At 45.6% G+C, this 15,606-nt stretch overlaps 1 protein-coding gene across 2 annotated transcripts in view; it reads left to right on the plus strand.

Annotated features, from left to right (window-relative positions):
- ARHGAP39 (Rho GTPase activating protein 39) overlaps positions 1 to 15,231 on the plus strand; it is a 1,402,702-nt gene extending 1,387,471 nt beyond the window's left edge. For both annotated transcript variants that reach the window (XM_069621770.1, XM_069621771.1), the window contains one exon: positions 3,841 to 15,231. In XM_069621770.1, the coding sequence (XP_069477871.1) occupies positions 3,841 to 4,035 (195 nt within the window). In that variant the 3' untranslated portion in view covers positions 4,036 to 15,231. The remainder of the gene's footprint in view (positions 1 to 3,840) is intronic.
- The last annotated feature ends 375 nt before the right edge of the window (positions 15,232 to 15,606 follow it).

Genomic DNA, 15,606 nt, shown 5'->3' on the forward strand with positions numbered 1-15,606 from the left:
TGATATATGTTGCGCCAATAATTATACAAAATGTAAATGGCATTGTATTCTTAGAAATACACGCCATTTACTAAAATGGAAACAAACATGGACGCAACTTGTCCTGGCAACGTCATGAGCATCGCTTTATAAAGACGCCATTTTGAAAAAGACCATGTTTGGCCAAGGCGTGGATCGAACACGGGGAAGACTAGATAATTTAATCTAGTCCCCATGAAGCCACGATTAAGGTAAATACATGTAGGTCAAATCTACAACATGAGGTATTTATCCTAACACAATAGTTTTTCATGTTTTCTGCACCCTATAGTTGAAGCTATATACTGGGACATGTTTATTGCTTAGAAATGTTCCAAATAAAATATATTCTCCAAAATATTTTATTTAGCACAGATGTATAAATGAATCTTTCACACATCATTTTTAAAGAAATTATGTGTATTTACAATAGCACTGGATTTTTGTAGATCACTCGATATTCATACCAATATATTTATTATTTTGTAATGAATATGCAGTTAAACATATATCAGTCCAATATTACATTTTTAGGATGTCTCTACAATGTTGACATTGTAAGTCTTATCTCTAAGCAAATCTAAAGGACAACCTCTTGTTTTAGCAAATGAAGTCTCAGCAATGCAGAGGACCACAGGAGATTGGTTAGTTGCTAAACATTAGACTACGATTCATTAATAGTGAGTATTTCAAAACGTATCTGCATATTTTATTTTAGACTCTTTCTCCTGATGAGTGTAAGTGGTGAAACGCGTGTCGAGGTCTCCAATATCAGGATTCAAATAACATGGCTGAGGTCTAAATAGAGCTACAAATGAGATTACTAACACAAACGAAACTACAACAAGAACCGAGAAGCATGGAACATTTTAAGACTAACTCTAAGATAGAGGTCTCACATCCAAACATGATTTTTATGCGGCTGTGAGATCAAAAGAACACCGATGTATGGAACGGAAAAGAGCAACAAGTCGTAGGGTTAGTGGTGAAAAAGGCCCGTGTCCCCTTGTGGGCTGGATTGTTTTGTTTAGGCTGAAATTCCTTAAATGGAGTTTGGCAATCTCATGCTTTCTTATAGAAGGACGTGCCCAGCTGAGTCGGTTTTGGTTGTATCATGTTTTGTGGAGCCTCTCCTTGTATTAAGGTTGTGCATTTCATTGCGGTAGGGTTTCTTGTGTAGATGGGTGAGTTAATGAACCAGGTTGTTCTGTAAGAGCCTGATTCACAGAACATTTTCCTCTGGGACTGCGCCATTATAACACGCTTCCATGAATCGGGCCCAAAGTGTTCTTCTGTGCTTCGTAGTTCTTTGGTAAGTGAGTTCCAGAGTTTTGCTGAGATGTTCGAGAAGGCTCAACCACCATATTTCGCTTTTGAGTATTGCTTTGGTACAAGGCTAATGCCACTGCGCTATCTGGGGGGTTGATTTTGGTCTGTAGTTGGTGATTCTTTTCCTGAGTGAATTCCGCCTCATGGCCGTGGATTGCTCTGCAATGTATGCAACGTGTTTTGAAGTAGAGAGTACAAGATCTGTGGCTTACCTGGGTTTAGGGTGCGCTTGGGTTATACACAAATATTGATCTATAAACAGGATAGCTGCATTCTATGGGTAGTGGGGATTCAGCCCCCCTCCCTGAAGTCACAAAATGTAAATATTGGTTGCCACCCAAAGTGATACGCCCTTCTCCCAAACATAATGGCCAATTGAAACTCCAATTTAACAATCTCAATTGTGTTATACTGTTATTTTTAATAATGGCGCTAAGCCAACACGTGTTTCGCCACCAGTCGTTATCAAGGCTTCAAACTTGCGCTGTCATTTTATAAATATAACGATATTGAATTTTCATTGATTATTAATCCAATTCATTTTGAGCTAATCATGAATCCAAGATATAAACAGAAAATATATATAGCACTTCATATATCCCATTCCATTCACCATGAGGTAATTCACATAACACATAAGCACAGTCCAAATGATATTGTCATAAGCATACTCAATTTTGGTATTCACCATAATGAAATTGCCATCAAAGGTTAAATATTTCTTGGGAGAGAAAGGGAGAGTGAAAATAAACAGGTTCATCATTACTCCGTTGCACACATATAGTAACACTTTATAATCTTAACCACCTTAAACCCCATCACTGTAACCTCAATGTAATAAATAAAATGATATAATCATCAAGATGAACAGAGCTGTGCAACTGCACCACCGTGTAAAGATGAAAAGTGTGCGTCTAGTGTATAAATAATTATCAACCAAATTTATAAGTGAGGCTCTATATTGGCCTGATTTGCAATAATTAGACCTTACCCCTCAAAATGGGCTGTATTTACGTCTAGCCTAAATATACATTTTCTTGTGGTAGTCAGTAAACGTGTGTTGCTGTAACTGCTACTGCTTCTCTGCATCTGCAACATACATTCATTATTAGTTCTTAGAATAGTCTCCTGGGTCTACCTGGCTCGTATATGCTTTTATAAGATATCTTATACTTACTATTTAAATTTGGCTAGTTCCACTCTTCCATTAGTCCTAGCCGGGATGTCCTGTAAGGATTCACTGCTAAATCTGGCGTACTGCGTGTAATTTGCACCCGGCCGCCATTTTGGATATTGTTTATATGACAGTGGTGATGTCACGCGCATAGAGCATGTGACATCACGGCAGTCCTTACCATATGACAACAGTTGCCGCAAGCGAGGTTTGGAATAATAGAAATCTAGTTGAAATTAAATTGGGTATCAGTGACCATTGATAGCATTTAATCTTCCCATGCAGCCACTACTGTGGAAGTAGATCCTTGTTTTGACTATTAAAACTTTCCTTTTCCTACAAACACAACCCTCAACCCCATAATACGACACATACCTATTTCTTCTGCAGCACCAACTTGAAATCACACATCTGACACCATCTTTTTGTGTGTGATTGACGCAATAGTTTTGCACTTTTTCTATATATAGTTTCCTTTGTTAGTCTGACATACATTAATGGGCAGTGAGATGGTGTGGGGTGTCATAGAAGACTAGAGAGAAACATTAAGAGTCTGAAGTTAGGTGGTAGTATGGGAAGCGGGTCGCATAGTCATCAAAGAAATCCTTCAATATGGAGGGAGTGCATTAAGGGGGGAGGTGACAGACCATTACACTGTGGTAGTGGGGCTGAAGGGGGATCTACGTGGGGTGTGGTACCTGGGGGTGAGCTGCGAGTCTGTTGAGTAGAGGCAAGGATTGCCTGAATTGGTGGGTCTTGCGTTAACTCCTGGATTGCTGGAGGGATAGGGAGAGTTTTGGATTCCGGGTTGCTTTGCTCATTGGCCCCTCTTGTTGTGCCTTCTACATTTCCGGCTTAGCCAGGGATGTGTTCTCTGTGGCGAGGAGGCAGGCAGGGTGGACATTATATATAAACTGAGAGAGTGCTGTCCAGGCGCTCATTGAACACTGGTGATACAGTCAGTTGTGTAATGTTATCTTTGCTTTGTGGTCTTCAACCATGTGTATGAGTTTATAATGCAGTTACTGATGCCATTGCTGATTCAATGTGGGATCCATTGCAAAATTATGGTCATAAATTGTACTATTTCATATATTTCCTGACTTCATGTTTGAAAGATATCTTACTTAGTTATGTCAATATCTCATGTAATGTGAAATAGACTGGTTTAATCTTCAAAACCATGGTCAGTGCATATATTGCAACAATGATATTGCGTAGACAAGGAAGTTAGTTGGGATTTGATAAGGTCACTGCTCGCCTCCTTTGGTTTGATGCTCCTTTAATACCTAATCATGTGCTTTCTCCTCTGGCCTCAGGTGTTTGTGCAGCCGGTCAACGTGGCGATCACGAAGATGGATGTGAACAACCTGGCCATGGTCATGGCCCCAAACTGCCTGCGTTGCCAGTCAGATGATCCGCGCATCATCTTTGAGAACACCAGGAAAGAAATGTCCTTCATCCGGGTCCTTATCCAGAACCTGGACACCAGCTTCTTGGAATCTGCACTTTAGCCCAGTGAGACACGTAGAAAGAAGGAGGCGGCTCAAACAACGAAAGCCAATCACAAGCGAGACTTTAAAGGGAACGTCATCAAGGGAAGTGACCTTACAGCTGTTTGTAGAGCATCTCGTCATTTGTCCACTCTGTGCCGCAGGTGCCAGTGGCCTCTCCTGTGTAGTCTGTTGCCGAAGCCAGCACCGCCGAACCTGGCCTGTGTTGTCTGTCGCCGAAGCCAGCACTGTCACCACCAGCCTTTTTCCTTTTGTCAACTGAACTATGGAACAAACAGTGACCTGTTCCCTCAATGGTACTTCGTCTGACAGAAAGGACCCCAGTTATCGCAGAAGACAAATTGCCCACCTCCGCACTATCAGACGGTTGTGGGTCATGGGTTCCTAAGGCCCCTCCAAGGATATCAGGGTTAGCTTTTGTAAGGCTACCCCAGGATTGACTTCTTTGAAAAAACGTTGTATAACCTGTGAAAAATGTGAAAACCACTAAAAATAACAGGGTGGAGGACCCTGAAACCCTTCAACTCCTGCCTATTCGTTGATGAAAGACCCTTCTAATTTCGAGTATCAAACACGTGCATCTGGATTTGGACCCAGAGAATATTCTGCTTTCCTGTAAACTGAATTGTATAGACATTCCAGAGAGTAGGGCAGAGTGAGTCCCTAGTTGAGTGTGTGTATGACAGAGGAGGCCTTGGCGGCCAGAGGAGGCCTTGGTGGTATGAGCCAGAGGAGGCCTTGGTGGCCAGAGGAGGCCTTACTGGTATGAGCCACAGGAGGCCTTGGGTGGCATTGGACTGTAGCACTGTTTATCCTTGTTGAGCATAGCACACCAAGACGCTGAGTGGGCACAGTTCAAGGTGTCACCAATAATACCCAGTCTGGTATCCGAGGGGCTAATGGTCACCTTACTATATTGCCAAAACGGCCATAAAGTACTGTTTCTATAGGTACAGCATGTTGTACCTACCTTTGGGTGGATGAGAATGCGGAAGAGACATGAGCGCTACCTACCTTTGGGCGGATGGGAAGCGGCATGAGCGCTACCTACCTTTGGGTGGATGGGGATGTGGAAGCAACTTGTGCGCTGCGTGCAGAACCAGTGAGAGTCCCTTACCACTACTCATTGCCTCAAATTGCAGGCAGACCCTATTAAGGCACATGGGGACGTAGTATAATGTTGCATAGAAGCATCTGGGCTGCTGTTCACTTTGGTCATAATAAGGCCCCTAATCCTCCAGCACTCTAGAGGCTTTGGCAATCAAGCTGACTTGGTCAAGGACCTATCAGACGGCATTCCCAGATGGGTGCCCAGGAAAACCTTTTAACCCAGAGGAAGCAAGTCCCTCACTGTGAATGAGAAATGCCCACCATGAAATAATACCCCTGGAGGGGCTGTATTCTCTAAACCCGTTCACCTGCTTTGGAAGCACAGCTTTCCTCTTCTCGGGTGTCATGAACGCCAGCATTGGTGATTCATCCCCTATCGCTAGGGAGGGGCTAGGTGGCAGCTGCCCTCCACCCACAGCCTTTCCCCTTTGGGGTTCACCTGATGCGCAACCCCAGCCACCCTCAATGTAGTGGATTTGTACTGAACGGTACCCCATGTGCATCCCTTAACCCCCTCTGCCACCGCAAACAGCACCAGCCACTCACTACTCCTCGGTTTTGAGGTAGGAAGTTGGCATTTTGGACTCTGCCACTTGACCCGTGAAAGCAGCCGCACCATCTGGCCTTTCAGTGACAAATTAACCCATTTGTGTTGTCCGGAGTTTCCTCTGCCTTAAAAACCCACAGTGACTGCTTCCTGTAGGCTGCTTCCTTTAGGCTGGGGGTCTATATTGCATCTTGTACCCTTGTCTGGTTTAAGACCCTGCCCCAGATCCAGATTTCATTCCAGTGTCGCTGGCTGATTGCCCGGTGCCAGTGACTTCTTTTCAAAAACCTTTTTTAATATCACAGAGCTGGCCGCTACCTAGATATCGGTGTCCTTTGGTCAACACTAGGATTAATGGTCATCAGCGTGCCACTGCTGAATTTTTGATATGCCGCCCTTATAAGCCAATGTTCGTAAATGATGGGTTGTCGTTGGGCAAGGCCTCGTGAGTGGCGTGGGAGAACTGGGGACATCACAACTTCCATAGAATCTGATCTTTCCAAGAGGGAAGCAGATTCATAATTCCACTCTTCCCCGATTGCGGGGCCCTGTTTTGTGGATAATTTTTTGTTTCCGGCTGGCATTGCCCGGTGCCGGTACAAAGCGATTTGAGGTGTGTTCCGGCTTGTGCATTGTACAGCGTCTGAGAGAAAGCAGTCCTAGTGCTCAGCATAAGTAGACCTGATGTCCACTTCCAGGGTTAAATTAACTCAATTAAAAAATTAGGAGAAAAGGTAGTGAATTACACAAATTATCACGCCGTGACAGTCTCATGTCCCACATTTAAACTTGGTGACCTCCCATTGGGCACACAAGCATTTAATTCCTTATTTTGGCACTGGCCATCTAAGTGGAAAATTATGGTGGAAAATCTATGCGGTGTGGTTTAGGATATACGTGATTTGATCGTGGCAGAATTGTTCACGGCGGAATTGACCTTAGTCAATTTCGCTGCAAATACAATTTTGCTGTGGCCAAATCTGGCAAAACTTTGACCCACTCACCAACCCCCCAGGCAATCCCTACTGAACATGGGGAGCGGGAGACACCCCGGCAGCCCCTGCTTCTCATGTTTGGGATTACCCAATTTATATCGAACAAATGGTACTGGTCGTATTCGGACAAATCTACCATACGATCAATTACATTCAAACAAATTGGGCAATAGCAGGGTTTAGGAAGTGCTTAGTTTGAGAGGAAATAAGTGCCAGTGCCACAATATTGTCCAGTACGTCTGTGAAACTTCGGGCAGGCAGTTCCCCACCACTGGTGCCTCCACCCACAGCTCCTCCCCAAGTCTCGACATATTTGTGGTTAAACTACAGCTCGCTCTGCTCATTGGGGTTGATGGATGCACTGACTATCATTACTTCATAATCAATCTTTATCTGAGACAGTGCCGGGTTCAACAATAAGTACCAGGGTTGAGCCCTGGGAAACGCCTCCACAAATTACTGGGTTTAGGTAGTTACAATGAGAAGTAGACGGGTCAGTCCTTGCACTGTGTGGAACAGGTCGGCGAGGCATCCACCAAGGACACGGGCACCCTTGCTATGGAATGGCACGGCCAGCCCTCTGCCCAGAGATCCGGCCATGTGCTCCAGACAGATGGCAGATTGACCTATAAAGGAACCCTAATCCCATCAAGGGTTTTGTGTGTTTACATTCAAAGGGGCTGGAAAAATGTGATTAATTAATGGGTCAACGATTGACAGGCACAGAAGCCCCATGTCTGTAATCCTTAACATATGCTTTTCTCTTTGTGTGTCATTGTTTTTACATTTGTTTTTCGTACACTTTTCTGCCCTCCATACATGGGGCGGGGCACTTTAAGACAAGTCGCGCACGGTGCCATTTAGTAAGGATTTGTGCCAGTTTCCTTTGGGTCCGGACCCTAAACACTTCACCTATGCCCCTTATGTACTGCAGGGCAAAGTGTAATGTGTACTGTTTTCATATTACATTTGTTGCTTCTCCTGCGTTACACACTGTGCTGCTTACGCCCCCTTCGCCAATGAGAATAGAGTCCGTCGATATGAAAGTGGGGGTTTCATAGCCTCCGTAGTAGATTCCAAACGTCCCCCTGAGCCCAGGAATTCTGCCAATAACTTAGGGGTCGGGGGCAGAGCATGCCAAATTCATGTGGACATACATATCAGTGGCGTGTCCAGACTCTCTTGACCGGGGTGGCCCATGTGAGTCACTACTAATGCAGGGGTGGAATGAAGTACGAGGCACACCCATAATGATCATAGTTTAGGATAATGGGGGGCACCTAGAGTGGCCAATCCGATTTCAGGGGTAACAGGTGCCACCCCAGGCCACTCCTCCCAGGACATGCCACTGCATACACCCACCCACTGCATGCAGCAAACAAACCAAAGTGATGCGATACCGACCCCCACCCCAGTGAGGAGCGCCACTGGGGTACTCAAAATAGACGCCATGGCTTCTCAGTTGCTAGGTGATCTGCGATTTTCCGGTCTAGCCCAAAATTGGAAGGTGATTTACATGACCCACCAAGCTCCTCCTGAACCCACGAGGCAGGACCACTCTTTCAGTGTAGGCCGCCACCTCTTGAGGTTTATACTTCCTGGACGAAAGATCTCAGCTTGCCTAGGTGTCTACTGTGAACCACACGCACTTTAATCCGGAGGTGTTCGAGGCTTGGAGGACCTGTGACTGCTGACCATTTCTGCACACTCACTCCTCCACAAAGCAACTGCTTTGCACACGAAAACACGGAGCAAAATCAACAATCGTGCCTTTTGGTGTGGGTTGAAAACAAGTTCCGCAGGTGGGCCGGACACAATTATCTGCATGCCCCTTAATCTACATCAGATGTGGCATTTCACAAAACTCTCTGGTGTTTGGCTGCAAATGTGAGACTGTTGCCAGTCCATCGAAACTCCTCAAGCAGTCCATATTGAAAATTTGAAATGCAGGTACTTAAAAATTAAAAACAAGTAAAGGCCACGATGTCAATATTTGCTTGAGCAGCTGCTTTAGCATCTCGTAGCTCCTAGCCTTCCAAAGCTCTAACTAGCACCCTCGCACATGGCGATGCTTGCCCAAGCGGCGTCGCAATGTGAGCGCGCCATTGACATTCATTTGAGTGGGTGCCTCAGGGATACTTATGAGCTATGATGTTTGTTTAAAGTTGGTGTCCCTACAGTCGTTGGAAAAGGCCACTTCATGCTGGCAGCAGGGGTTTGAGGCCACTGTAAGTTTGCAAGGTTGGTTAGTGGATAAAGGCGCCCTCCTTCGAGGAGCGAGGTGCCATGCGAATAATCATAGCTTTAATATCCAAAGATCCACTGCCCCCCATGGTGGTTTGGGAGGGGGAGCGGTAGAGAAGGGCTGACCCCCATGTACCATGCACCTGCTAGCGGGCATGCGATCAGAACCGTTCCTCCCCCTCACCCACTCCGCCTATCATGCCTGCCCGGGATCCATCCTATGCTCATCAGGTCTTCGTTAAGGCTGTCTGTAAAGAACTGACTCCATCTCATCCGTCATTTAGAGGCGCCAGTCACTGGTTCATAGCGGCACGTGCGCCGCGCACTGTGGAGGAGGCTGCAAGTGATATTGACTTTGAGCACTGTGGGGGAGGCTGCAAGTGATATTGACTTTGAGCACTGTGGGGAAGGCTGCAAGTGATATTGACTTCCCACCACAAGACACATGAACGTTGGCTGCAGTTCAACTTGGGCCACGTGTCGTCAGTAACCGGCCGCTAAGTAAAGCTAATGCTACTCCCCTGTCCGTTCCCTTGAGTCGGCACAATGAGCCGTGCTGTCGGTGTGGGAAAACAACCTGCACGCCCATGTCCTTTGCTTCTTTGCTGCCTACTAATGGAGTGGAAAGCTTTTCTAATGTGATTCTAGTTTGGACTCCATCAATCTGTCCCAGTCTGGAATCCGGCTCAGCCCCAGACGCAACATTGATTATTGCTTAACATTACTGCTTGAAGCTTCAGCCGCTGTGCACAGTGTGTGGTGCCATGTTCCTTTCAGCTAGCGCCCTAGTCAAATTGCCAAGTATTGGGTTTACATCAAGTACTGTTAACTGCCATCTTTGAGTGGATAATGGCCGATTCCTCCCGAACGCCAAATGCATGGAATATCCTTATCCCTTTTGCAAGGCTTTCGGATTATTCACGCGAGTAGAAGCCTACACGTTGGCTGGTTATCTGCGGAGCCCGCAGCAAACTTTTGTTCTCGTGATACGAATGTCAGTGGTAGCGCTTTCGACGGCTGTCGGGCATTGGGCCGGACAGGTGAGTAATTGTCCAGTCGGCCTATGAGCATATTTCCCTGATCATGGTGGTGTCCTCTGCAAGGATGTCTGTAGCTATGCATGCCCACAATGCATAATTACATTGAGTTCTGATCACTCTTCTTTTCCAATAAATTGCCTTTTCAGACGAGCTCTCGATTCAGTGGGTTCCCCACCGTCTTGGCATCACTTTTCCATGGTCTCCGACACGGGCAAACTTATGAGGGCCAAAAGTTGACTCTCAAGTAATCTATCTTGTAAGATATTGCCAAACGCCCGATACAAGGGTGGGGTTTGCATCTCTCCAAGTGACCCAGGTACCAACATGGTGACTAAATAACCAGTCCTGGAAGATGGTTACTGAATGCCACATTTTTGAAAATGGCTGCTGAAAGCCAGCGGCAGGAAGATGGCTGCCAAATGTTGGATATGATGGAATGGACAGCAGGCGATCAGATGCATTTATCATCCGCCCAAATACTGCACCATTTTAGACCGTCGAGTACAGAGAGTAGATTTCCTGTAGGGCTTTTTCCACTGCACCCAGTGTGCAGGGTACATTTACTAGCAAAGCTGCCAAGATTTTAGCTGAGTCATCAACGCTTTACATGGACGTTTATGGTTATGGCTCAGTGAACCTCTTGGACGTAATGCAAGTATTGCTTACTGTGAAGCTATTGAAACAAAAATGCCTGTTCACATAATGGGAAAAGCAGTTAATCTCTCTGGGCATTTATATGTTTTCTTCTCATTGAAATAGAGCACTCGCCGTTTCCGTTTGCCTGTGAATTTGACCATCCAAGCATCTTAGATATTGTGAGAGTAGGTTTCCTGCCCTCAAATCCATGTCCGCTGAGTTAAGGAAACTTTCGAAGACCAGCGAGTAGAGCAAGCCGGCAGAACCAGCTGGTAGAGGCAGCCGGCAGAGGCAGCCTGTAGAGCCAGCCTGCAGAGGCAGCCAGTAGAGGCAGCAGTAGACATTATGACATGTCTGAGTAGTCAGGGGCGGGATTCCCCCACTGTTCGGATGTCGGTCGCAGAGTTACATTCAAAACAAATTCTTCCGAAATCTGGGTCTGAATCCGAATTGGGAAATCTGCAGAAAGCGGAAGATACAAAAATAATGTTTTATCCCTCCCTCTCTCAAAGCTGCTCCAGAGCTCCAATTTACAAAAGCAGTGATAGGCTCAGAAATCTCCGCCGGGCTTTGTCGCAGAGCCATCTATCTCGCCTGGAAGGCGAGGGCAATTGCCGCTTAAGAGCGAGTCAGCCACAAGATAATACTTACAAGTCATTGCCACCCTAGGGATGACTAATTGCCCCTGGTAAATCGATATAAGCCATGTAGTTGCTGACGGCTTCATGAATCTTTAAGGGGCTCTGCTTGGAGGTCTTTTCTGGTCCCCTGAGATCAGAACCACAAGGCATTTCTCTGCAGGTGTGAATGGCTCCAGAATCGCAAGGGATCGCATAGACGTTTGGGCCCAAGCCCCTGTCATGCTGGGGGAACCATCAATGTGCTAATTAATGTACGCATTGGACCATCTGCAGCATCATATGCAAGCCCCAGCTGTTGTCCAGCAACCATAACTGTACTGACGTGCGTGGGCCCACGTGATCCTCTGCCGGAACCCTCGCTGCACTCATGTACAAGGCGCCCTTGAATTTCTGTGCTGCGGTGCAGAAACCTTCTGGGTGAGTAGCTTGTGAGCAAAGTGCTGGTCTATGACATGGGGGCAGAGTGCACTAGGCGAGCTTGCATCCCGCTCCAGTGAACACTAAGCCTTACGTCCTCCGAGATTGATGCATTCAGAGCCAATACCTGGAGTAAAAATATCAGCGCTTAGAAACGGTGGCACTCTGTCTTGGAAGGCTTTACAGCAACACACATAATGATGATTGCTGCCCTAACATACAAGGGCACATGGGTCATTGTGTCCACCCCCTGCTGTGGTCCTCATGCCAATGTTGTGCTAAAGTACTAGAAACCACCGGGCCATTTTGCCCCATGCCCCTACTGGGGGTCCAGGAACCCCCACTGTATTAATGTACTAGGGGCACGTGGGTCAGGGTTTCCAACCCCCTTGCTCTAGTGTGGGAACCATTGCTGTACTAATGTTCAAAGCCCCCATGGATTATTGTGTCCAACACCCTGTTGCGGTGTAAGAACCATTCATGAACTAATATACTAGCACCCCCTGATCATTGGGTCCAATGCACTGGTGTAGGGTCGATCGCTGCACTAATCTTCTAAATACCCATGGATCATTGTGAGCAATCGCCTGCTGTGGTGCAGAGTCCATGGTGCAGGAACAATGGATGCCCCTGATCATTGTGTCCAACCTGCGCTGTGGTGCAGGACCTACTACTCTACCCCTGCTGTGGTGCAGGACCCATTGCTGTACTACTCCACCCCTGCTGTGTTTCAGGACCCATTGCTGTACTACTCTACCCCTGCTGTGGTGCAGGACCCATTGTTGTGTTACTCTGCCCCTCCTGTGGTGCAAGACCCATTGCTATACTACTCTACCCGTTCTTGTGGTGCAGGAACCATCACTGACCTAATGTACTGCGGAGCATAAAAAATCCGCTGATGATATCACGTAAAATATATTGTATAGAAATTCCTAGGTGCATTGCACGTTTCATGACTGCAGATTGTGACTCTTAGCAGAATTGTATTTTGGAGTGCAAGTCCGCCTCTCGGAGAAGTGCAGATCTTGAATTCTTGCCAACAATGCAAGAAGGAACTGGAAATCAAATGGGAGACAGTTCTTGACCAAATCTCGCACAAGGCCACCCTACATATCATATTTATTGATAGGCCTGTCAAATTGATGCTACTGTTATTGGCAGGTATCATTGGATACTTTATAGTGCCACACAGCCCCCAATGTTGATTTCATGAAAAACGGCAAGTTTCTCACCTCGTAGAAACTTGCGTGTTACATCCCTTTTCACAATTACGATGTCGATTGAATACATTGATTGCCTACGGTCACACTCCAAGCAATGTACTAACTGCATAAAGCAACAAAATAAATGGACATTTCAATTTTTATATACAGCATTATACTGGCCTTTACCCTGTTTATAATTTTTCCCAGTATTGGCAGACAATGGAACTGAGACCTAAAGAGTGATTTGGTCAGGGTCACAAAATTGTTTTGTGGAACCCGGGATTAGAAATTGGATCTCCTGGTTCTATTGCTCACAGTTGATAGCACTCATACCTCCTCTGTGGGGCAAGCGAATGGAGCTGGAGAGCAGTCTCCACTTTGCAGCAATCTTTAAGGAACTCCCTCTATATAATGAATACCGTAGAAGAAATCATCAGAAATCTAGCTAACGTGGGTAGTGGTCATGCTTATGTCATTTTGGAACTTAGAGAAATTGTTTTTTTGCAAACTTCTCAGGTCAAGCACTAAACAATCCTGTGAGTTTAAAAAGTACATATATAATAAAGCAAACACATTGTATCTTGTACATATGTGGTCAATGTTAGTAGTAGAATGTAGACACGAATAAAGTCACAATTGTCCCTGTGTGCATTTGCCATTATGGGTGGAAATTGCGGCTCATTCTGGCCCCCTTCACTTAGCAGAGATGGAACATTGCATTGCAATATCCAGGGGTTTCTCAAATGTAATCATTGACCATCTCTACAGCAATGTAAGCAGCACAGTGTCTGATTTGCAGTCTTAGCCTTTAAATGGTGCTTAGGTTGGTTTTATTCTTTCAGTTTGCCATTCAATCTGCGGACACTGTTCGAATATCTGTCTGACTCTCTGATCTCCTGTTTATTTCGCTATCCTCATCTCACAAACCTACAATTCTTCTCCTCTTTCTGTTTTTTCCTGTCCTCTTGTTGCCCGCTCACTCTTTGGTGTGCACCTGTGTGTAAATCTCTCTCTTCAAATCACTGGCCAACTCTACGCACCCTATCAACAGTTTAACTCTGAGTAAGCTTTGTGAACCATTGTATATGACATTTTTTTTAATTCTTTATTTTTACTTCGAAGAGACTTTTAGAGTCTGTTTGTTTATTGATATTGATGCATCAGTGCTGTTCTTTTTTTACCACCATGACATTATAAATTCCCATATCGCATATGACAGTGTCTCTTCAAAGGTAAACAGCACTCATGTTTCCTGTTTTCACTGCCCAAGTTTGTATTCATACTCATTGCAGCCCACTTTAGAGCGAAGAATTTACCAGTGCCAAATGGCACCTCGTAATGTGAAAATCTGCTGATGCCGTCGAGAGATGATCCCTGGATCATGGTTTTCCGCCTCTGTCCTTCCTGTCTTTCACAAATACAAGAAGCCTTTCCCTTGGGTTGACCTCCAGGACGAGGGACTCTGAAAGGACTGAGGCTCGTGTTGGCCTTCCCTGGACTTTCTTTCACCAGCTTTGCTCTTTCTGTATATATAATGCAATTTTTGGGCAGGCCACTGTAAATAGATTTTAACTGTCATAACAGGGTAACCACTTGCGAATAATCAAAATGTTCTATGTACTGTAGCCTGTGTTATGTTACTATTTATTTTGATTCCAATCTTTTGTCTTACTGACATGGCTTCCGCTGGGAGAAGCCACTTCGGCATCAGCAGCGCTTCTCACAGCTTGTGGCCTTGTTTCTGTTCAGTGTCCCACAGTAAAGTCACCTGTACCCTGTATCATGTTACTGGACCAGGCAGGCATGGACACAGAAAAGGGACTGATGCACACCGACACCCCTGAGCCGGGTGGTGGGCATCAGCCTGTCGCAATTGATAAACCCAACCTCTCTCTCTCCTCCCCCTCTCCCCTCCAGAGCTCACGCTGCTCGTATTAAGTCTTTTCATGTTATTTCACTTTTCAGTGGCGCCAATGACGGCTCGAAATGTAATCTTGAGTGTTGTCACATTTGCCGCGTCCATGTGTCATTTGTTCTTGCTGGTCGTGCCGAGCCTAATTGGGTGTTCGGTTGTCGCCAGGAGTTATCAGAAGAGATGCCTGGTGAAGGACACTCCTGTCGTACAGCACACACTTGTGCAACAATGGTAACTCCCACATGGAATAATCATACAAGAAACGTTGACTAAATGTCTAATCAGTAATGGACCACGGGCATGCATTCCATGCTCTGCTGGAACTTGTTTCTCACTGTCAATTTATGTGTTATGCTACAACTGGTCAATAATTGCCAAATACTTTAGGACCAGCTTACAAGTTGGTGCCCATAATTAAAAGAGAGGGTCCTTGGAAGCATCCTGAAGTTCTGAGCAGTACGTTTTTTGTTCAAGAACATTGGCCAACAGCTGACTGAAAACTTGCTATAGAAAGTCTGGCCCCAGAACGTCAGAAACGCCCACCCGTGCAGCCCCACCTTGACACTCTGCGAACATGTGTTTAATAATTGTCTGATGATGGTTTGTGTGAAGTATGAGTGAATGCCCGTCTGATGATGATTTGTGTGAAGTATGAGTGAATGTGCCTGATGATGATTTGTGTGAAGTATGAGTGAATGTGCCTGATGATGATTTGTGTGAAGTATGAGTGAATGTGCCTGATGATGATTTGTGTGAAGTATGAGTGAATGTGCCTGATGATGATCTGTGTGAAGTATGAGTGAATGTGCCTGATGATTTGT

This window comes from Ambystoma mexicanum, chromosome 5q, assembly GCF_040938575.1.
Source record: "Ambystoma mexicanum isolate Mex_15411 chromosome 5q, UKY_AmexF1_1, whole genome shotgun sequence".
In the NCBI taxonomy this organism is placed as follows: domain Eukaryota; kingdom Metazoa; phylum Chordata; class Amphibia; order Caudata; family Ambystomatidae; genus Ambystoma; species Ambystoma mexicanum.